This window comes from Serinus canaria, chromosome 1A, assembly GCF_022539315.1.
Source record: "Serinus canaria isolate serCan28SL12 chromosome 1A, serCan2020, whole genome shotgun sequence".
NCBI lineage: Eukaryota > Metazoa > Chordata > Aves > Passeriformes > Fringillidae > Serinus > Serinus canaria.
The window spans coordinates 49,817,972-49,839,639 of NC_066314.1; the positions used below are offsets into that span (position 1 = coordinate 49,817,972).

At 49.1% G+C, this 21,668-nt stretch overlaps 1 protein-coding gene across 4 annotated transcripts; it reads left to right on the top strand.

Moving 5' to 3' along the window:
- The first annotated feature begins 105 nt into the window (after positions 1-105).
- MFNG (MFNG O-fucosylpeptide 3-beta-N-acetylglucosaminyltransferase) lies at positions 106-12,794 on the top strand. Of its 4 annotated transcripts, none has more exons than XM_018909872.3 (8): positions 106-479; positions 5,083-5,131; positions 5,636-5,738; positions 5,825-6,002; positions 7,000-7,085; positions 8,360-8,525; positions 9,034-9,119; positions 9,961-12,794. In XM_018909872.3, exons 1-8 carry the CDS (start codon positions 111-113, stop codon positions 10,028-10,030), a joined length of 1,107 nt encoding a protein of 368 aa, XP_018765417.1. In that variant the 5' UTR covers positions 106-110; the 3' UTR covers positions 10,031-12,794. The 4 variants fall into 4 exon arrangements, with proteins under 4 accessions (XP_018765417.1, XP_018765418.1, XP_018765419.1 ...); XM_018909873.3 differs by having other exon boundaries at positions 9,964-12,794; XM_018909874.3 differs by having other exon boundaries at positions 5,825-5,978.
- The last annotated feature ends 8,874 nt before the right edge of the window (positions 12,795-21,668 follow it).

Consider the following 21,668-nt stretch of genomic DNA (forward strand, 5'->3'; position numbering starts at 1 on the left):
CAGACCTTGCTCTTGACTAATCTCGCCCCCTCGGAAGCTTCGAGAAGAGCAGACAGCGTCACGTGGAGGTACAGGCGAGCTTGTCCTTGTTCAGGAGGATACGGGAGGATATGGGCTGCGGCAGGATCGGTTCGGGAGCCATGGGCCGTCGGCTCCTCCGCGGTGTCTCTGGAGCCGCAGTCTTCCTTGCCAGCGTGGCCCTCCTCTCCATGCGGCACCACGGGGCTCGGGAAGCGGCTCAGTACCCCGAGGTCAGGGAGGGGATGTTGGAGAAGCCAGAGCAGCAGAGCGAAGGGAGTCCTGAGGGAGCTGGTGGCAGGGGGCAGAAGGACCTCGGACTTCATCCTCCGGAGGGATACAGGAGTGAGGGAAGACTGACGCTTGGGGACATTTTCATAGCTGTGAAGACAACCAAGAGGTTTCACCAGAGCAGGATGGAGCTGCTCCTGGACACGTGGATATCCCAGGCCAGTGAACAGGTGAGAGTGTGTGGATTCTGACTAGAGAGAAGGTGTTAGTAATGGGGCAGGCATGGGGTGTCAGGGCAAGGGGATAAAAGCCAAAGGAAGGGGAAGCTGGGCACTGTAGTGCCCCTTGGTACTTTGCCTCATTTTCTCTATTTTGCACTTCACATTCAAAGGGACATGCTACCCAGCAAAATGGTTTCACCAGTAGCTGCTTCTTGGGAAAGGCTGGTGAAGATGTCATGCCAGACTGAATGCACAGACCATCATGTGTCTGTATGAAATGGTGGCTTTCCATTTCTCCTGTTGCCATGAGTTTGCTGGGTTTGGAGCTGACAGGCTCTCTTGGCCCTTTGTCAGCATGCCTACATTGTGCCTGCGGACCCATTGCCCTGGAAAGGCACAGTGCAGTGGGCAAGAGAACAAGGCAGGCAGGCTCCTGGAGAACCTCCTGTATTGAGCCCTGTTCACCCCCCAGCACATCAGCGCAGTCCATACTTTCCCTTCTTGGGCAGATGCCTTCATGTGCGTGATCTTGAAGTGTTGTGGGTGTATTTTTGCCTTTTTCTTTTTTCTTTTTTTTTTTAACTGAGGACCTGATGTTTCCATCCTTTGCTCAAACAGTTTGGAGAGTTTCCTTCCTGCTAGAGAAACTGATGCAGGGCACCCCATTAGTGGTGCTGTGCAGGCTGCCTCACTGGTGGGCAGGAGCATTCCCCAGAGCTCTGGTGCTTTTCTCTCTCCCTCGCAGAGCTGCTCCTCAAGAAAGAAGAAATCCTGTGGCTGCCCTGAAGGAGTTTTTTTTTTTTTTTTTTTTTTGCCTCTGCCTGTGTGTGATGGGTGCCTATAAGGCAAATTCTGGCCCCAGCAAGGAAGGGGACGGGGGCGGAGGTGCTGGGTAGGAGAGCGCCCGAAGCAGTGCAGGGTTTGCTGGGTAAGGGTGGTTTTCCACTTCGTGGTGCTGCAACTGTCTGGTCTGCTGCGGTTGTCACAGGAAGCCATGTCCTATTTTGAGCACGCTTCCTCTCCTGGCTGTGTGTCCCTCTCGGCATCTGAGATGCCCTGCTTCCTCCTGCAGAGGCACTTCTCCTCTCCAGCCAGCTCCAGCCCAGCAGCTCCCTGGAGAAACCAAACCCCACCACGTGGCTGCACTGGCTTTAGGATATTGCTTGTGGGCCCTTCCCAGTGGGTTTTTAAGGAGCAGTTCACCTGTCCTTCCTTTGACAAATCAGTGCCTGGCTGTTCTGCTGATGACAGGAATTAGATACTAGCTCCCCAGATTCATCCAATCCCCTCTGGAATGCAAATGAAGATGTCCAAACCTTGGAAGAGGCGTTGAATTTTCCATGCTGCTGCCAGCCTCTGGAAAGCTACACAGACTGAGCAGAAAAATAGGAAGTAAGGGGTAGAATGGGAGTGTCACTCATTTTTAAACAGTTTTTTCAGTGTTACCAGTTTTTGTTGCAAGCATGATATTTTCCTTCTCCCTCCTCAATTTTCTGTGTTTTTCTTCTTCTTTTTTACATAATGGCTTTGAGGGGAGTGGGAGCAGAAAGGGAGGTAAAGAGAAGTACATGAAAATCAAAACCTTTTTTTTTAATATATTCCTGCTTAAGGGGTGTTTTAAATTTACAGGAAAGGGTTAGTTTTGAAAATGTGACAGTATAGAAAGCCTCACTTAGGAAAACCAGGACAGCTTTCAATTCGCAAAAGACATTTAATTGTTGTGGGGACAGGAATAGTGCATCAGACCTCCTATTACTAAGTCCTTATGGAGAGACATAGGCTTTAGGAACCAGTCCTGGAGAAATTCAGGTCTCAGAAGTCCTGATGTGCAGAGGCTGCCTTCTCCTAGGGCTGATCCAGCATCTTACTGTCTGTCTCACTTGCCCTCAATCATGGCTGGAGACCAATTGAGTCAGTGTTTCTCCACCGGTGGCCAGCAGGAAAATTTTAGCAGCTGGCTGTGTTGCTGATGCCAAGCCTGGCTTCAGATCTGGATACCTGCATGGTTTCCTCCTGCAGGAAGCAACCCAGACCTCCCAGGTCAGGCTTAGGTGACTGTAACAGGAGGCAGGAACAGCTGTGGTTTTGATGGCAAGGACAGACTATATGGGAGCCAAATTAAAAATCCTCTGTGTTGGACTCTGTTGGAGTAGAAGATGAGAGAGATTGTCTCTGAAACTGCTCTGAAGTTTAATCTGATGACATGCAGTTGGTGAGAGATGGAGAAGTGTGAGATGGGCAGTCTTTGCTGGACCATGCTCTGCCTCCTGAGAGCTGATCCATGACAAACTTCCCACTGGAGATTGATGTGAAAGCCATTTTAGTGAAAGGCATTTTCCTCAGCAAAAACTTAATCTAAATAGAGAGTGTGGGTTTTGATGATTGTTTAGCTGGGCAGAATCTTGGAGTGACTTACACTCCTGGCCCCAGTAGTTTTGGTGGAGATAAGTCCAGTTTTCTGGTGTGGTGTGATAATGTGAACTATTTCTAGCACTTCTCCTCCTTTTAGAAGCCCACACACCCAGCCAATTGGAAGGAAACCTTTGAATGACCTATCCTGAACTGGCTTTCAGATTTTCAGTGATGTGAATGCACCCCAGATGTTGAATCTGTTCTCTGTGCAGGACAGAACAGTAATCCTGCTGATGTGTTTGCATTTTGGAGAGGGTTTCTTCATAGAGAAATGATACCCTGGGAGCTTAGGCGATGAACATGGCCCTGGATTGTCAGGTTCCACATCTTTATTCCCTTTTGCTAGTTTTTTATTGCTAGGCTGTTTCCCCAGTTTGCGGAGAGGAGGTCTCAAAGTCTAATGTTTATCCATTGCCTGGGCTCTTATGTTCATGAAGAGCTGCCAGAAAAAGCTGTTTGACACAGCGGCTCCATATCACTGCTTGCACTGCTGTCCAGCGACCTCCTTTCCTACACAGACATCTTCTCCACCCCAGAATGGAGGGGTACTTTCTGTGCTTCATCTCTGGCAGCAACTGCTGTGCCAGGTTTCCCACCCTCAGGTGTTTGAGGGATGGTAAGACTAGGATGGAGGCAGCTGCATGTGCTGTTGTGATCTTTTGCTCTTCCTAAGCACAGCCATGTGTGCCATGGAGATCAGAGTTTTAAAGTGTCAGAAAAATCAGACTTGCCTAGTCCTCACACTCATATTTCCCTTTTCCCAGTTGTTTTGGACAGTCTGGTATTGCCTGTGGTGACAGTGTACTTTCGTCCTTGGGTTCTACAGGAACATGTTGGATGTCTGCAAAAAACTCCCATCATTTCTCATTTTGCATTGAGAGAAAACTGGGTACCTCAGAATATTTTTACAAGTAGAAAATTTGGAAAAGATTCATCTTTCTATTTTAAGTCAATCAAATGTGATGTTAGACACATGATATCAAGATGGTTTTATATCTGTGAGTAATTTCCAGTAACAATATTTCTTGGGGTTTTTTTTGGAAAAGTCAGAAAGTTTCAACAGCTTCAGATTTTGTTTTTCTTAAGATGAAAATATTTGCCAGAGTGGAAATTTCTAACTCTGATATGCTGGCAAGGGAAATCCCATGCTGCGACAATGCCTGAAGGTTGTGATATGATCCCCTGACCCGGAGCAGTTCCTTCACCTGAGACTTGGCTAATTGCTGCTTGTCACATGATCCCCTTAAAAGTGGGGTTAACTAAGAGACTTTACTGGTAGGGTGGGGTAGGAATATGTGCATACTTCATTGCTGCAGCTCAGCACTCAGAGGGTAATTCACCGAGCCTGTAGCTCATCCAGCTGAGATCAGGAAACCATCCTGCTGTCTGCTTGAGCTAGGTTCCTCTGAGGGTCCTTCACTGCCTTATTTTCATATACACAACCTTTCTCCTGCTACGTCCTATAGATAGGGGTATCTCCCAAATGTTGGGTGGGTGAGGGAGATGTGGAGACTCGTGTCTCCCTGCCTTCGGGAGCAGTGATGGCTCCTGGAGCTGCTGTCTGCCCGCCTTGTTCCCTTTGTGCCTGTGCAGGTTCTGTGTTTAACCAGCCTGTGGGCAGCTGGTGGGGAGGCTGTTTATGGCTCGCGACTCCTTTTTCATTTCATGAAAGCTCATTTTCTGCCTGAGGAAAGCTTTTCTCCACCAGCCCTGATCCTCGCCTGGCTCTGAACAGGGGGATATGTGCCACATAATGGCAGCAAGGGGGATTAGAGAAGCCTGGGCATGGAGGAAGAGGAGGAGGAGGGGGCAGAAAGTGGCAGGGGGATGTGCACACTTCACACACAAACAGATGTTCTCTTAACCCAAGCATCATTTAACCACAATGCCTTAATTTTTTTACCACTGACGCCTAATCCAGGGCTACCTCACACCCTCACTCAGTGTCATGGGTCCCCTGTTCCCAAGGCAGTGGGATGGAGGTGAAAATGAAGCCACACAAGTGCTGATGGTTGTGCCCTGCAGGAAGGGGGAGCTCAGTCATCCCTCTGTTCATCTGCTGCCTGGGAGTGGGTACAGCAGCAGGGCATGGAGTGGGGTAACCATGTCAAGTGTGTCCAGCTGTGGGAGGAAGAAGTGGGCAGACAGGAACAGCACCAGCTCCATCCCCAAGAGTAATCTCTTTTCATTGTTTTCCCAGACCTACATCTTCACTGATGAAGAAGATGGTTCCTTGAAAAGGAGAATGGGTAATGACCTGTCCTGTGACACCACCTTTCTACTCTGCCTTCACCCCTGAGCTGTCCTGGCCTTGAGAGGGGTCTGGTGTGAGGGCTGGCTGTTCTGCACCAGCACTGCCAAATGAAACATGTCCCTTGCTGCGTCCTGTGGTGGTGATGGTTTGGTGTAGCTGGCTTACCCCAGGGCATGCAGCCAGCTGGAGGCAGAGTGCTGTCTGCTTTAAAGCATCCATGGGTAGAAATGGCACATGACAGAGGCCCTCAATCTCTGCATCATGGTTGGCAGTGGGCACGGTGGAAGTGTGGATGGCAGGCATCCTAGTCTTGGCCAAATTGCTTGGCTCTGTCCATGTTGCATCTCCTGGTAGGGGGAGGAGTGGAACCCATGTCTCCATGGGCTTGGATCGCCCCCTTCTGGGGGCTGTCTGTGAACAAACCCCTTCCCTCCTGCCCAGATGTCCTCCCTGTGACCATGCAAAGTGGGCTGGCTCTGAGCTTTCCCTCCTCTGGCAGGTGGCCATGTGATCTTCACCAACTGTTCTGCTGAGCACAGCCACCTGGCCCTGTCCTGCAAGATGTCTGCAGAGTTCGATGCCTTCCTGGCCAGCGGCCTGAGGTGAGGCAGGGCTGCTGTGGGGGGACCCCCGAGGGCTGGGGCACCCTCCTTACTGCAAACTTCTTGTGTCTCCCTGTCTCCCCCAGCTGGTTTTGCCACTTGGATGATGACAACTACCTGAACCCTGGGGCGCTCCTGAAGCTCTTGTCCTCCTATGTGGAGACACGGGATGTTTACCTGGGCAAACCCAGCCTGAACCGACCCATCTGGGCCTCCGAAACGCTGCCAAACAACCAGACGGTACAGCCTGTGCTGGTGCTGGTGGTGAGCTGGGGGCAGTGGGGTGTTTTGGTGCTCTGGCTCACATTTGTCATGGTTTAACCCCAGCCAGCAGCCAAGCTCCACGCAGCTGTTCGCTCACCCTCCCAGCAGAGGGACTGGGGAGAGAATCGAAAGGGCAAAAGGCAGAAAACTCATGGGTTGAGATAAAGACAGGGAAAGCAAAGTAAAACAAGGAATTAAGTCACTGCTTCCCATGGGCACGCAGGTGTTCAGCCACCTCCAGGGCCCCATCACACATTGTGGTGACTTGGGAAGACAAACACCATCATTCAAAATGTCCCTCCCCATCCTCCTTCTCCCCACACTTTATGTCCTAAGCATGGTGTCATATGGAAAATCCCTTTGGTCACTTGGGGTCACCTGTCCTGGCAGTGTCTCCTCACAATCTCTTGCACCCCCAGTTTCCTCACCAGTGTGGCAGTAGGAAAGCAAAAAAGGCCTTGGCTCTGTGTAAACCCGGCTTAGCAATAACAAAACCATCCCTGTATTGTCAGTGCTGTATTCAGCACAAATCCAAAACACAGCCCCACACCAGCCACCATGAAACAAGTTAACTCTACCCCGGCCAAAACCAGCACAGTATTGCAAGGAGAGACAGGTCCCAAGAGGAATGACAACAGCTGAAAACTTGCCATCTTGTCTAAACATGGCTGTAAGGCGTTGACTAAATTTGATCATCCAAGGGCAGAGTCCCATGTTGCTGCTCTGCCTCTGGGTACGTGTCTGACAGGACAAAACCATGCCCTAGGCACCCCACCTGTTGCTGCCAGCAGGAGTAACTGGCTGTTCCAGTTATGAGGAAGTGAAAATCCATGCTGTACTGTGAGAAAATCCTTCCTCTGGGCAGCAGTCAGGGGGCTGGGGTGACAATAGGGCTGTGTTTGTCCTGATATCAAAGCTGGGTTTCCAGCATTCCCACTCTGGGAGTATGGGATTGTCTGAGTCTCTGCCATTGATGTTCTCTGGTATTTCTCTCCAGAAATCCGTGCGCTTCTGGTTTGCCACGGGAGGGGCCGGGTTCTGCATCAGCCGCAAGTTGGCAAGGAAGATGGTGCCCTGGGCCAGGTGAGCTGGGAGTGTGGGAGCCTTTGGGGATGAGCAACGTGGCTGCACATTAATTCCTGGCAGTGTGAAACCTGGATTTGTGCATGTGGTGTTTGCAAAGGTGCAGAGTGCCACGTGCTGCACGTCTGCAAGATGTGAGACTGGAGGACGGATGTAGTGGGTGGGTCTGCCAACTGATTGAAAACTGCAAGAGCAGGCACATCAGTAAACGTGGTCACAGGATGATGTACTCCTCTCTCCTCGTCTCCTTAAGGCTCTTGGTTACTCCCCACACTCCTTCCAATCCCTTTTAGATTTGTGTGACTCTTTTCCCATCTGCCTATCTCATCTCCCCTTCATCTGCCTCTTTCCAGATTTCCATACCTCCCTCCTGAGCTGATTTTCTGTTCCCTCACCCCAAACCCTCTTTGGCTTCTCAGGTGCCCACTGTCATTTCCTCAGCTTGATGCTTGGAAAACAGAGGTAGGTCCCAAGGCTGTGTTATCCCAACCTAGAACAAAATGATGCCCCAGGTTATACCGCAAGCACGTCCACTGGTGAGCATTGGCTGTGCCTTAACCAGCCTTAACCAGATCTGAGCATAGCCAGAAGGCCAGATCTGATCCACACCAGGTGGCTGCTTTGGCCAAATCCCCTGATAGGTATTTTATGGTAGACACAGTTAAGAGAATGATCTGTGATCCAGGGTAAGGTGAAAGTGACACAGATAGAAAATGCCTAACCTGGCATAAAGTCTGCCACTACTGTTTTTAAAATACTTAAAACATATTTCAGTTTGCTGGGGGTTGTTGTGGTAGACAGTGCTTCATACTATGTAAATAATTCCAGTTCCAGAAGCCTTAAAATTGGGTTTTGCCTGTCATCAAAAGGTGGCCAAGTATGTGGTGTTACATTACAGTACATGGCTTATCCAAGTTGCATGTCCTGTTTTTACTTTCCCCTGGACCTGGCCATGTGCTTCCACTGTTTCTCTTGTGGTGGCTTGTCTGACTCCCCAGGGGCTCAGTGCACTTCACCAAACATGTGGAGAAGTGTTTCAGTGAAGTTTGTCAGCTCTCTGCATCAGCTTACCAAGGGCCTGGATTATGTATCAGGGACAGCATGGCTGGGAATGGTGAAAGAGCAAGTCCATTCCCAAGTATTTGCAGGTGGAACTCAGGGATTTCTTGCTTAGTTACAGGATTTACTCTGGTTTTCAGTAATCTCCTGCCCAAGTGGATGCCTACATCTACCCCTACCCTTTTCCTAACCCATGCAGCCCTACTCTCTTCCAGTGGCAGGAACTTCCTGAGCACTTCGGAGCTCATCCGCCTGCCGGATGACTGCACCGTGGGTTACATCATCGAGTGCAAAGTTGGTGGGCAGCTGATTCCCAATGCACTCTTCCACTCCCACCTGGAGAACCTGCAGCTCATCCCCACCTCTCAGCTCATGCAACAGGTGAGGAGGGGAAAGGAAGCAAGAGGGAGGTGTCTGAGGAAGGAGGAGTGGAAGGAGGCTTACAGGCACGTCGTTCCACTGATGTCAGTGATGTGCATTGAATCAATCATCTGCTCTTCTGGGGAGACTTTCCTGACAAATGCGTCTTTGAAATAAGGAGCAGATGTTGCCTGCAGCGCAGCTGCCAGTCACAGTGCCCTGGCATCAGTGGTGGGGAGAACATGTAGGGGGAGTGATGGGAGGATTGAGGGCATCCCTGGGAGAATGTGGCACAAGGACAAGCAGAAATGGTGATTGATTGGGAAAGGGCCTTTGACATGGTGCTCTCTCTGCCTTGCAAATGACTAGTAGGATGGACCATCATGGGAAGGAAGACAGGAGAGATGTGGAAGGCAGAGGTTAAGCCCACAGAGAAGGAACTAGAATGGGAGTTTTTGTCATCCACAGCAAATTCCTTGCTCCTGAATTCATCTCATTCTCTCTACTCCTTTCTCACCATACTTTGTAGGTCACCCTCAGCTATGGTGTGTTTGAGAACAAACTCAATGTCATTGAGCTCAGCGGCCCCTTCTCGCCCCAGGAGGATCCCTCAAGGTGTGGGGCATGAGTGCTCTGGGTGTTGCTGCTGTGTGAGCCCTCAGACAACAGGCTGGGAAGGGGAGGCAGCCCAGTGGGGTGCAGGAGGGCTAGAGGGAGGGACAGGAACCTTACAGTCACATGGTTTATTGGGTGAGGGGCACCACAGCATGAAGCTTTTTGTGAATGCTTATAAACGTTGCAAACCTTTTTGGGTGAGTGGGAAGAAACAAAGCATTTAAAACATTTTATTTGGACAATGCCTAAGCCCAAAGTATTGCTGTTTATTTCCCATTCTGAGACTGAACAAGCTAACCTTTTACCTCAGGGACAGGAACAGAAATGTTCTTTTAAACTCAGGAAAGGAAATTCTGCTTGTTTTTTCATTTTATGCTTTGCTGAGAAAACTGAAGGGAAAAAAGAAAAAGGTTCACTTCAGGCTGACTGCAAACAAAACTGTTCTTTGATTTACCTTCTCCTCTTTGAGTGAACAAACCTAAAGTTGTTATTTGCAGAGCATGAGTAGGAAGATCCTGGCTGGAGATGGGAGGGGTGGGAAGCAGCTAGGTGGTGAAAAGAGCATCAGCAGAACCATGTAGCAGGGGCTGGTGCAGTGCCCATCTCCCTGCCTGTGATCTGGGTGAGCTGTGGGCTTGGGCTGCATGGGCTAGAGCTGGATTTGGTTATCAGAGGGAGGCTTTGCTGAGAAAAGACATCTTGGGGTGAACAACCAGTCCTGAGCTCTGTGGTGCAGGGTGGGCACCTGATGTGGAATGGGATGTGAGGGAAAGGCCTCCCATCTTCTAGTTGTGTGCTGGTGTAAAAACTGTCCTCTGACCTTCCTTTGCTTTCTCCCCAGCAGGTTTCGATCCCTCCACTGCCACCTCTATCCCAACACTTCCTGGTGCCTGCAGGCTGTTGACTGGTGATGCCTGAGCCTCAGCTGCAGTGGGTCTGGGTGACACCTGTTCACCTGTAGGGAGTGGGACACTGAAGAAGCTTGGTGCTCCCAATTTCACCTTCACCCTGGTGGTCTTGGTGCTCTGTGGTGGCTTTCTTGGGCCTCACTCAATACTGGTGACACAGGACAAGAGACAAGGTCTGATCCAAAGATGGATAGGATGGGCTGGACACATGAATAAGCTTCTCATCTGAGCTGGGATATGTGCAAGGGATGGGAGCAGTATGCCTTCTGAGCAGATCAAGGATGGCATAGTGACTGCTGGGCATCTGGGTAGATATGAGGACTTGCTGCAGCTGCTCTGTGCCCTGGCTGCATCTTGCTGGACTAGAAGGGCCCTGTGTGTGCATACCTGGTGCCCAGCTCCTGGTGGGTGGCAGCATGTTGTGGCTCCAGACTCTGAGCAGGGCCTCTTCCTCCATGTCGGTGCTTTCCCTGCTGCCCACACTTTGCAGCCACAGACCTGCTGAGTCTCTGCATAGTCAAAGTCTATAGAAATGGAAAATGTGGCCATTTTTGGGCTGAATGAATCCTGGAAAAGCATAGTCCTTGCTCAACAGAGGGGAGATGGGCAAGAAGTACAAAGAATCAGGAATCCCCTGCTCTGCTGGGACAAAAGAGAGGACGTGGAGCAAGGGAGCCAGGGGGAAACTAAGTGAGATGGGGATGGTTCCCACACTGAATGTTGAAGATTTGATCTTGTATGGTGCTGCATTATTCCTCTCCTTTTACCTTCTTGATGTGGGGTCAGGATAATCTCTTGCTCTAATTACCAACCTGTCGTCTGAGATTAGAGTCCAGCTCCTATCAGTGAGAAGAGACATAAAGGATTAGAGCTGGCTGAAAGAGAGGAGGAAAGAAGAGATGGAGAAGGAGGGCTCAGGAGCGGATTAGAGGTTACAGCTTTATAATCTCTTCTGTCCCCAACAAAAAAAATTAAGTCATGAAGGAATGGAAACAGCAAGGCAAAGAGCTTTTTATCTCTGTGGGGCTTCCCTCCAGGTGCCAGTAGCAGCTTTCTGCTTTCCTGCTCTCCCTGCTCTCCCTGCTGAGTGTAACAGGAGGAAGGAGTGGACCCAAGTAGGTTACAGGCTGTGGCATGTTTGTGAAGGGTCCTTTTCTCAATACAGTGCCCGGTGTGAAAGCTGGGCAATGGTCCTTGTTGGGAAATGAACTTTGCCATCATTTTGTCCTTGTACAAACATTTAAGTGGCTGGGGGAGGGTTTTGCAGGGAAACCTGGAAGGCTTCCCTGCAAAAATACCTGTTTGTGGCACCACCTGCCTGTTTTAAATGGCAGGTGGTGCCACAAACAGGTATTTTTCTTTAAAGAGTATTTCAAAACAGACTGCTGGGATCTGTGAAAGATCCTGTAATCTCCAGATGAAAGGACAAATGCCCTTTCTCTAAAGAGCTGCTCAGCTTTGATGCTGCTGATGTGACTAAGCCTGCTGCTGGTGGGCTGGAAGAATCAAAGGCAACTGTCACTGTGGCTTTGCTGTTTTGAAAACTGGCCACTCTGTCACCTCCTTCCACCCCCAAGCACCAGCATCTCCTACACAGTGCACACAAAGTTTAAAGGAAAGGCGTCAGAAAGACCTTCCACCTCTGTGAAGGGGGAATCTAGAAAGGAACGAGCGCCTTAATTTCTGGAAAAATCAGAAGGCAGGAGCCTGCAGAGCTGTTTTCCAACCTGGTCATTCTTACTGACATTTAGTCAGCTCGTGTCGCAGCACACAGCCTTGCTTTCTTCTGTTGCAGGCCTTTGAAGTAGAAGTTCATTCTGAGCAGGCATAGGAGCGAGCTGATGCCAGGGACCATTCCTTGAGTTGTGGAAAGCCCTTGGCTCACATGGCTATGCCAGCCAAGAATTCATGTGGCACAAAACAGGGACACAGCTATTGGAAGAGGGATGCAGCACCAAGAAGTCCTGCCCCACAGGACTGGTGGTTTGGGTACAGCCAGAAGATGAAATACGGTGTTGTGAGAAGGAATGAGTCTTCAAGAGAAACCTACACTACTTGGATATATCATTTTTCCCCATTCAGATTTTCAGCTGATGTTAATAGAGACTTTGAGTTAAAAAGATGGACCTGGCTGTAGATGCCCTGGTGACAATCTGAGCAAAATGCGATTCATGTGAGGAAACTGGTACAGCAGCTTCACTTCCCTGGGGTAAAAGTAAAGCAGAGAAACTGAAAGCTTGCTTTGGATCCTGGCTTCAGCTGGTCTGAATTGACCTGGTGTCTTTTGCATGGTTGAAGATCAGATGTTTAATGGGTTGAATCCTTGAGTGGCTGCATGGGGACCCATTTAAGACTGGGTTTCATTGCTGGAGCAGTTAAGTGCCACTTTTGTGGAAAATGTCTTGTCTCATAAGGAAACAGAACAGATGAGAAGATGTCTGGGGCAGGGCATCTCTTGGGCTGTAGAGAAATGAATGACAGAAAAGTCCTGCTATGCAGTGACGACAATAGGCTGGAAAGAAAATAGCTTCTGAGTCGACAAAAGAAACCAGGTTTTCTCTAAGAACAGAGAGACAGCTTAATGGGGCGCTCACCGCATGAAATCTGATCAACGTTAAAACATGAGTTAAAATTAGTTTCAGGAATGGTTCCTGCCCCTGGGGCTTGCTGTCAGATATTGTGGTTTTACAGTCTCATTTTCCTAGTTTATTAAAATGTTTAGCTGCTTGGGAAAATGAGAAACAATATAATGTGAAACTTTTCAGGAGGCTGTCTTCTTTTATTCTCTTTCTCTTGATGTAACAAAGATTTTGGAAAGGTTCCACTGGGTCTATTAAATTTGTATTTTCTTCTTTTTTTTTTTTTTTTTTTTTTTTTTTTTAATATCTCCACCTTTCTCTAGCTCACACTTCCTTTTCTCATTGCAGGGGAAAAAAACCAAAAAAACTCTCCCAAGAACTAAAAGGAATGGAGGCATGATCTTTATATTTTACTGGGAAAAATGGGGTCAAAGTCAAGGGTGTTGGCATGACCCTGCTGTTGAACAACATTAAGTGTAGTTCAAGGTTTCAAGTACAGACACCTCTGCCTGCCCAACACCATAGCAACCAATACTATTAATGATGTTTAAACTGTATACTGAAAATTCAGGAAAAGGAGAAGGAGGGAAATAAAAAAAAGCAGTTACAGTATTTGAAATGTAAAATATTAAGTAAGGCTTTCATGTTAACAATGTCTTTTCTTCACTTTCCCCTTAGCGTGAAGAATTTTTGTAAGAAAAGTCCTATTTGACAGTGCAAAAAAAATGCTAATGACTATCCTTTCTTTAGGGGAAAAGAAGTTAGTTGAAATAGGTGGGAAAATGAAGTTGTTGCTAAAGACTTAAAGGGGAGAGAGAAGAATAGCAACACTAGACAATGGTTCTGTCTCTGGTGCCAACTCCTCTTAACAGCTCTACTGCCAAAGAAAAACAGATTCCTGAGCCACTGTGGAATTTGCCCAACTTGTACCCAGACTGCAGCTTTCAGCTCTCTCCCCAGGCTTCTTGCTAAGGAAGCAACCTTCAAAAGGTGAGCAGTTTATCAGACAGAAGTCAAAGGATGAGAAATGGGAACAGGAAGAAAGGAGATTGGAAGGAAAGAAACCATCAAGCAATGCCTTGGAGGAGTGTGGGAGTTTTAGCAGTGCATTGAAAGTGCTGTTTGGGGGCTGCCCAGCAGGAGCAGGAAAGGGGGTGTTGCCTGGCCCCCCAGGTCTGGATTTTTTTTTTTTTGTGATCAGGGCAACTGCAGCTCACCAGTGCAACTGAGAATGCCAGCCTATGAGACAGAGTCCACCTTGGAAGAGGTGAGATCAGTTTTGTTGGCCCTGAGCCTCTTCTATTTTTAATAACACTCTAGGTAAGTCAGTGGCTTTTCATCAGTGTTACAGTCACTTGCTTGCAACAGATTTAGCTTCTTTACTTCTGCCCTTGCTTACAGTGCAGGCTTTTCAGATAGTCCAGAGTGGGATCAGCAACTCTTTTAGTTAATTTGTTAAATTTCTTTTGTCTTCAATCTCTGGAAAGCCTGACTTGAGAGCTGGCTCTACACACTTCTGGGATGGATGCAAAGCTGAGGAAGGGTGGGTGACTGCTCCATTCAGTAAGTGCATGGTCACAGGGAGGCATGTAAGGACCATCCTTACTATCTCAGACTAACTGGAATTTTCTCCTTTGCCAAATAGTGCTCATCATGAGGCTCCACTCAAGAGGATGCAAGGGTTACCATAGACATAAGCAGGGCCAGGAAGAAGAGCAGCATTATAAATGTTAAAGTAACTTTGCCTGTTCTCACCAGCTGCTGCAGGATTTTTTTCCTGTAGACTTTCTGCCTAAATACCTGGGAGGTTAAAGGAGTGCAGAACTGAGCTGTTGTTGCTCAGATGGCATTGCCTCTTAAGGCTGTTCCTTGACAGCCTGAGATTTTTTTTTCCCTTCCTGTTTGATCCAGCTTGGACTCCAAGAAAGCTGGGAACTTATCTCTCTCCCTGTTTGAACTGTAAGTGATTAATTACAGACCCCAAGAATCGGCTCCTTGCCTATCTTTTGTGTTTAAATTGCCTTCCAGGATTTTGTGAGGCTAAGGAGACTCTTCCGATTTTACAGCTGACTGTGCTTTGGTTAAGCCTCTCTTGGTTTTGTTGGGAGCTGCATCTGATCCCTAGTGAACTTTAAGAACAAATTAAACAGGATTTGCTGGCCCTGACCCTTCTGCCACTGCTTGAAAACAAGACAGTGTTGATTTTAGCAGTGTTAGAAGAAGAAGTGTTGGAAACAGGGCATTTGGATGGGGAGAGATGCTGCTATATTGTGAAAACCTGCTTTCCCCATCCCACCCAGAAGTGGGGCACAGAGAGAGCCCACAGCTGGTGCCTTTGGCCACGTTGTATCAGACTGAGGATAAGCCATGAAATATCCAGCAATTGCACTGGCAAAGAATCCAGCAGCCCTGGTTCTGAGCCAAGGCAAGCTTGTACTTCGTGCTGGACAGGGTGCCTACTCTGAATTACTTACAAGCAGGGACAGGGTGAGGAAGGAGGAGTGGGCTTACAGGATCGACGAGGCAATATTGTTATGTCTAAGCAGGGAGAAGATGATGTTTTTTGGGCCAGGGAGGGGCAGAGTTCCGGAGCAGAGTTTCCTTTCCACCCAGAAATACCATGAAGATCTGAAAGATTTTTGGTGTAAGCACATGTGAAGGGAGAGGTGGGGGATGAAGCAAGTGGTTTGGATAAGAGAAAGAACCAAAAAAAAAAAATCTACATTCTCTTCATGGCTGTGCTGGAAAATAATGACTGGTGGCCTGATGACCAGTAGTGTGGGGCTTAGGGGTTCAAAAAAAAGAGGGGGAAGCCAGAAGGAAAAAGACAGTAAGGACTGTCTTCCCCTCTTCACACACTCGTTGCTGGTTGGTGGTTTCTCACTCATGGCTCTCCCAGTAGCATAGGAGGAGATATGGGGCTGGCAAAGAGCATCAGCTTCTGCTCTGTGCTAGGTGTTCTGCCTGAGCATACCCCACATAACTCGACTTCCATGAACTTTGGGAGAAGCAGCAGGCTGAGGCAATGAGCAGGATGGATGTGCTGACAAGAGTCTGCCCCTTCCACACTACCCCACCTTTCCCACATCACCATCAGCTTTGGCTGGAGTGAGGCTAACTGTAGAAGCTGGCCAAGCCCTCTGCTTGCCACGGTGTTTTTTCTGCAGGGGAGAAGCTCCTCTCTGGGCTCTCTGACAGGCTTGTTTCCCATGGTGTGGAGTGCAGACGGAGTCTTGGTGCAGCTGGTAGGGAGAGCAGCTCCCCCCACACCCTCTCCTTTCTGCCTGGCATTCAGCTGTATTGGACGGTGTCTGTTTTTAGCAAAAGTCGCAGATTCAACAGCTGAGCTGATTTTCCAAAGGGACACATAAAACAAACAGCCTGCCATCTGCTCTATTGTCCTGGAATAGCGGCTTGGAGAGTGAGGGAGAGGGAAGGAGGGGAATGAGAGGAATGAGAAGGGGACTGGGGGGAAGAGGGTGGGAAGGAGTGGAAACAGAAGAGAGGAAAATGCAGAAAGGGGAGGCAGGGAGGTTGTGGCAGAGAGGAGAGGCTGAAGAAAGAGAAAGAAGGACGCAAACAAAGAGGAAAGCTGTGTGGAAGTGGGGATTTGAGGGAGAGGACCAGAGGCAGGCATGGGGGCAAACAGGGCTTCCTTGGGATCACCCTGGCTGGATTCCTCAGCCCTATGAGCCACAGAGGCAGGCAATTTGAGTACCCCAGTCCTTGCTGAGCCAGAGTCTGACTGCAGAGAAACAAACTGGACATGGTGGCCTGGATAATCACTCCTCTTCCACGCACTCAGCCCTGCCTGCTGCACACCCCCACCTCTGCACTGACTTTTATTGAGTGCCGCAGGGCAGGGATTGAACTCCAGGTTTGGCAGCAGAGTAAATAACAGCAACATTGGTCTCTCTGGCCCAGGAGGGAGGAGGGCTGGTTTTAATCAAAGGTAAATAACAGTCAGTATTGTCTGAACCTTAATCCAATTTCCCAGAACTGGAGAATAATGTTCCAACTTAAACGTGTGGCACTGGCCACCAGAGAGGGATGGCTACTCAGCCAGCAAGCTACTTGGGCACAGGACAGCCAAGGAGACCAGAGCTGGGGGAGATGCCACAAGGCAGGTAATTCATCCTAGCTAACCTGGGACTGTGCTGTTCTGTTCTGATTCTTCCAGGTCTATTTTCCTGGCTTCAGTCATCCCAAAAGATGGGGCTGGCTTGCTGACAGGCAGCGCATCTTTGTGCAATGTGAGCCTAGTTGATTAAAAGCTCCCTGCTTTGCTTGGTTGACTGGAGAGTTGGGACCCAGCTGATTTCCCTGCATCTGCATCCCTGGAAGTCATTTTATCTGTTACAGTGACCTGGAGAAAGGTGCTTAGAGAGTAGTGCTTGCTGTTGCGTGGACATGGCATGAATCATGTTTGTGCCGTGTCAAGTTCCTGCTACATGTGACATATAAGCAAGATTTCAGTGTTGGAAAAATGTGTTTGTGTTGTTGTTATTCTGGTAGCACAACGATCTGTATGACTGGAAACTGCACTCTGACTTGGTCACATATTAGAATCACAGAGAGTTAGAGTGGTGCTGTAATTCAGCTATCAGGAGGTTATCTAATCCTGCAGCAGGGCCAGCCACCTTATACCCCTTCCATCAGATGTTTGTCCAACTTGCTCTTAAAACACATTGTTCTGTCCAGACTATCAGTGCTGGAATTGAAAGCCCAGTTTCTGATAGTAAAGCACTGGTACCTGGTTGATCTTGAAAAGATGGGTTTGTTCTGCAGTGCTGTGCCAACACTGTTTGTAGATGCCCATTGAGCAGCTCTGTCAGGGTCCTGGGCACTGCTTTCTCCTCTGTGGGGCAGCTGATTTGCAGTTCTCTGGAACAAGAATGTCCTGGTGAGGCCAGGATGTGTTTGGGAAGAGTCAGAGACACATCCTAGAGCTGAGGGCAGAGGAGGCCAAGCTCCGTTCCAGCCCTTTCATCTTTCAAAATGACTTGGGAGGCCACAGTCACAGCTCAAACTGCTGTGTGGACAGAGCAGCTGTCCACCTGTGGGTGGACCATGGTTTTAGGACCTCTTTTCAGATTCAGCCTTTTGTAAGCATCAAGGCCATGGAGTGAAACCTCCCCACCAAAAGCTCCCTGGTGGCAAACATGGCCCAACACACACTGCACTTTTGTGACTGCCAATTCCTGGTCATGTAATCTGGATGGATCAGGGGCAGGTGGGATAGCTGTGAGTTTATCCTCCCATCTCTATCTCTGACAGCCTGGGATCCAGCAGCAAAAGAGACAGAGGGCACCCAGGCACATCCAGGGCAGCACAGGCTAGTTCAAGGAGGAGTGAGGGCTGTCCTTCACGGAGGATATGTCCAATCCATACAATGACCTTTCCAGACAGGTCAGAAATGGTGCCTTAGGCTTATTTATTCCCTGGCCATGCACAAACACTTTACTGCTGGTCATCCTGTCCTGCCCTGAGAAAGCCCAGCCCCACTGCTGAACACACTGGCAGCAGAGAGGATTGGGGAAGATATTTTTTTTGTAGCTGACTGTGTTTCTTTTCCCGCTCCTTAGCTCGCTCCGGGAAGCACACTGCTTTTGTCTGCCTGCAGTCCCGAGAGTGGCCCCAGCCCCCTGGGACGGGGAGGGCCAGGAAGAGGAGAGCGGGCCGCATCCGGAGGCGGCAGGCTCTGGTCAGCACCCTGGACAGGGACGGACCCGCCGCCCCTGTTCGCCCTTGTCTTCCTCTGCCTTGCCTCGTCTTCCTTTCTTTTCCTTGCCTTGCCTTCGTCTTGGTCCAGGCTGATGGGCAGCCTGGGATGGGCAGCCTCCTGGTGTGGCACGACCCTGCTTTGCTTTGCAATCTACACCAGCACATTTTTTCTCTTGCTTAAGAGCAAATAGTGCTGTGGCTGTGTGCGCAGCTGCTCTGAAACTGAGGCTTAGATCTGGGTTATTTTTGCAGATAAATCCTCTTTTGTATCAGATTTGACATCAGGCAATCTCTCCAGATCCCTCCCTTTCCCGTGTCTGACTCCCCCCTTCCCTTCCATGCCCTGTGTTCTCTTTCCTTGCATCTGTGCTCTCCCCTCTAAATGGCTCCCTCCCCTTTTTTTCCCCTACAGCCAGATCTCTGTAGATATCATTTTATCTTCTCACTTTCTGCTGCTCTGCATCTCGACATTGCTCTTTGTGCTTTCCCTGCCCTCAAATGTGTGCATTTTTCCGCTTTCCTTTTTATATCTCTTTTTCACTCTCCTGGTTGTTTCTCCATGGTTATTTCCACAGTGCTGTGAGTTTCTCTGAGAGCCCTCTGTGCCCCGGAGTGCAAAATACCTGGAGTGTTCTTATTTTTTTTGGAGCCCTGGTACGGCTGATGGAGCTTGGCATCCTCAGCAGGGGAGTTAACCATCTCACACACTGCCCCATGCCTTCCATCTGATCTGAGGAGGAACTTCCAGGGTGGTGAAGGCAGGAAGTGTTCACAGAAAAGGAATTAAAACAGTCTGGCAGACAGTGGGAGTCATTGACTAATGGGTGGGTGGATTGGGTAGAGCTCTGAGCATTTCCTATATTTGGTCTGTGCCAACATAGAACGACCATGCTGGGAATGGGGCAGAAGACCATAGAGACACTGAGGAAAAGAAGCTTGCAGAGCTTTGTAGTCAGGGCTTGTCCAGGACTTCGGTGTAGATTTCTATCTCTCAGCTCTTCTCCTGAAAGTCTGGTTTTGATGGCAGAGGAAAACTCACAGGCTTCTTCCCCCTGGGAGCATTGCAAATCCTGTGATGTCCCTGAAGCTGTTCCCCAGCACTGCTGCAGGACAACAGGAAAGGGTACTGACTTACTTGGAGGAGCTGGTACCTAGTGGGTGAGAAAACAGGCTGAAGGCTTCTGTGCTACTTGGAAGTGATCCAGCGTGGGATAATGGGATCTCAATTTCAGCAGCAGAAAATCATTTTCATTTAGAGGAGCCCCGGGAACTCCCAGTCTGACACCACTTTGGCTGGGATTTAGCCAGGGGATCATGGAGAATGGGATCCATGCCAATATCTTATGGATCTGAATTTGTCTGGTGAGGAGAAAGGAAGGAGGTCTTGGCTGCCTTTCACTGTTTTTGGTGCTTTTTTAAAATGGGAGGCCTTGTGGCAGTGACAGGCCCATCCAGTGACAGATAAATGGACTGCAGATGGAGATTGAGTGGATAGGTCTGGAAAAACAGCAGTTGTGTTCCACCTTGCTTACTCAACAAGCCATGGCATGGCATCCAAAAGAGGTCACAAAGTGTTTGGAAGAGGCAGTGAATTTTCTGTCAAATTGTAGTTGTCCTCTGTAAAGTGACATTTACATTTTTACCAGGCAAAGTGTTTTTTCTGCCCTGCAATCCTGCCAGCACTTTGGGTTAATAGGAGCAGAGGTTGGCTCCTCATTGTCTGTGGCTCGACATTTAGATGACTATCAGACAGGGAAAGAGGGCAGTGGTTTCAGCAGTGCTTAATGAAAAGCTGAGGGAAAGGGAAGTTTTTACTTCACCTTGGATGCTGTCAGCTTATTTTTTACATTACTCTAATGAAGGCCAGGAAAGAATGGTATCCACTCATACTGCTTTCTTGGCAGAGAGCTGCCATGCATGGCATTTCAAGACCACAATCAGTCCCAGTGAGGGTGGCAACACTTTGTGTTAGTCCCATGATGAAGTCTTTTGGTGTACTGCATATCTAAGCAATTTGAATGTTTTCTTCTAGTGCAGGATGCAGCACTGCTCCCCTTGATGAGGCTGCAGGACACCTTTTTTTCTTCATTAAAAAACCCTCCCTCTACTGCATATGATTTTTTTTTCTGTCAATGTTCTGTAATATTTATAAAGGGCAGTTCCTGATGGAAGAGCATGCAGGGCTCAGCTGCCTACCCATGACATGTGGGAGGAAATTTCTCCTCAGGGATTCTCCTCCAGGGCTCCTCTGGGACTCCTCTCTGTTCTGTCAGGTCTGCTCATACTGGCATGTTCAGCACCTCACTGCATCTATCCCTCAGAGGCCCCCAAACACCTCAACACACCCCCAGACCCAAACTCAAGTCATCTCCCTGGATAACCAGCCTACATTACCTCTTTCCAACTAACAATTGCCCTGAATTGTAACTAGACCTGGTATTCAGCATATCTGCAGCACTTGAGCTTGGAAGGAGCCTGAGAAGAGCCCTGCTAATTAGCTCAGCTCGTATCTGTCAGGTCAGTGTGATCCCTGCTTTGGATGGCTAGTGTGCTGAAGCACCCAGTGACCAGCTCCACAGAGGGACCTGAGCTCCTTGGACTGTCATCTTGCTCCTTTTCACCACTCCTGAGAGCAACTCAATGTCATCTTTTTAGTTCCAGAGGCCAGAGAGAGCATGTTTTCTGCTGGTGTAAATCAGCATCAATCCACAGAGACTGCAGACCCCCACTCTGCCTACTTAGTCTTGGGAGCTTTCTTAGTATAGCTTAGGAATCCACAGGTGGGTCCGAATCCTTCTGTCCTGGGTCCTGGCAGATTGATTCCTGTCTTCCCTGCCAGTTTCACTGTGGAAGGTTGGCATAGTCAAAACCCTGGGAGTTATCTAGGGGAGCTCTGCAGGAAAGTTTGGCATGAGGAATAAGAGAATAAGGCGCATGCACATGCCAATGTGATGGAAGACCCCAACCACCCGAAACAGGTAAATGGTCAGGATGTTTTGCCCCAGCTCTGTGGAGACTCATTCCCAGGGTCAACCATTTGAATAGCACCAAGCCTGAAGAGAGAGAGAGCTCTCCCTCTGTCCTCTTCCCCACAACTCATTTTCTTGCCTCTTGGGGCTGAGGAGGAGGGGACGGACAGTTCCTTCCTCGGAACGGAGTACATATCCCGCAGGTCACTGGGAGTCTCTGCCCTCGGTAAGCAGGAGAGCAATTGGTGGCTTGCACTCATTTCGGTCCCCTTCCCCACCATGCTGGCTCCTCTGGGGCTCTTGCCCAGCACGGGCAGGGCTCCGTGCTGCCCGCGGGCTGGCTCCTGTGGGCTGCAGTGTGCCCACCAT

What these genes read in the sequence shown, in the direction of transcription:
- MFNG (XM_018909872.3), top strand. Translation starts at nt 111, where the DNA reads ATGGGCTGCGGCAGGATCGGTTCGGGAGCCATGGGCCGTCGGCTCCTC. An exon ending in AGCCTGTGCTGGTGCTGGTG is followed by an intron (nt 6,003 to 6,999) that starts GTGAGCTGGGGG and finishes ATTTCTCTCCAG; the next exon opens with AAATCCGTGCGCTTCTGGTT. An exon ending in CCTCTCAGCTCATGCAACAG is followed by an intron (nt 8,526 to 9,033) that starts GTGAGGAGGGGA and finishes CATACTTTGTAG; the next exon opens with GTCACCCTCAGCTATGGTGT.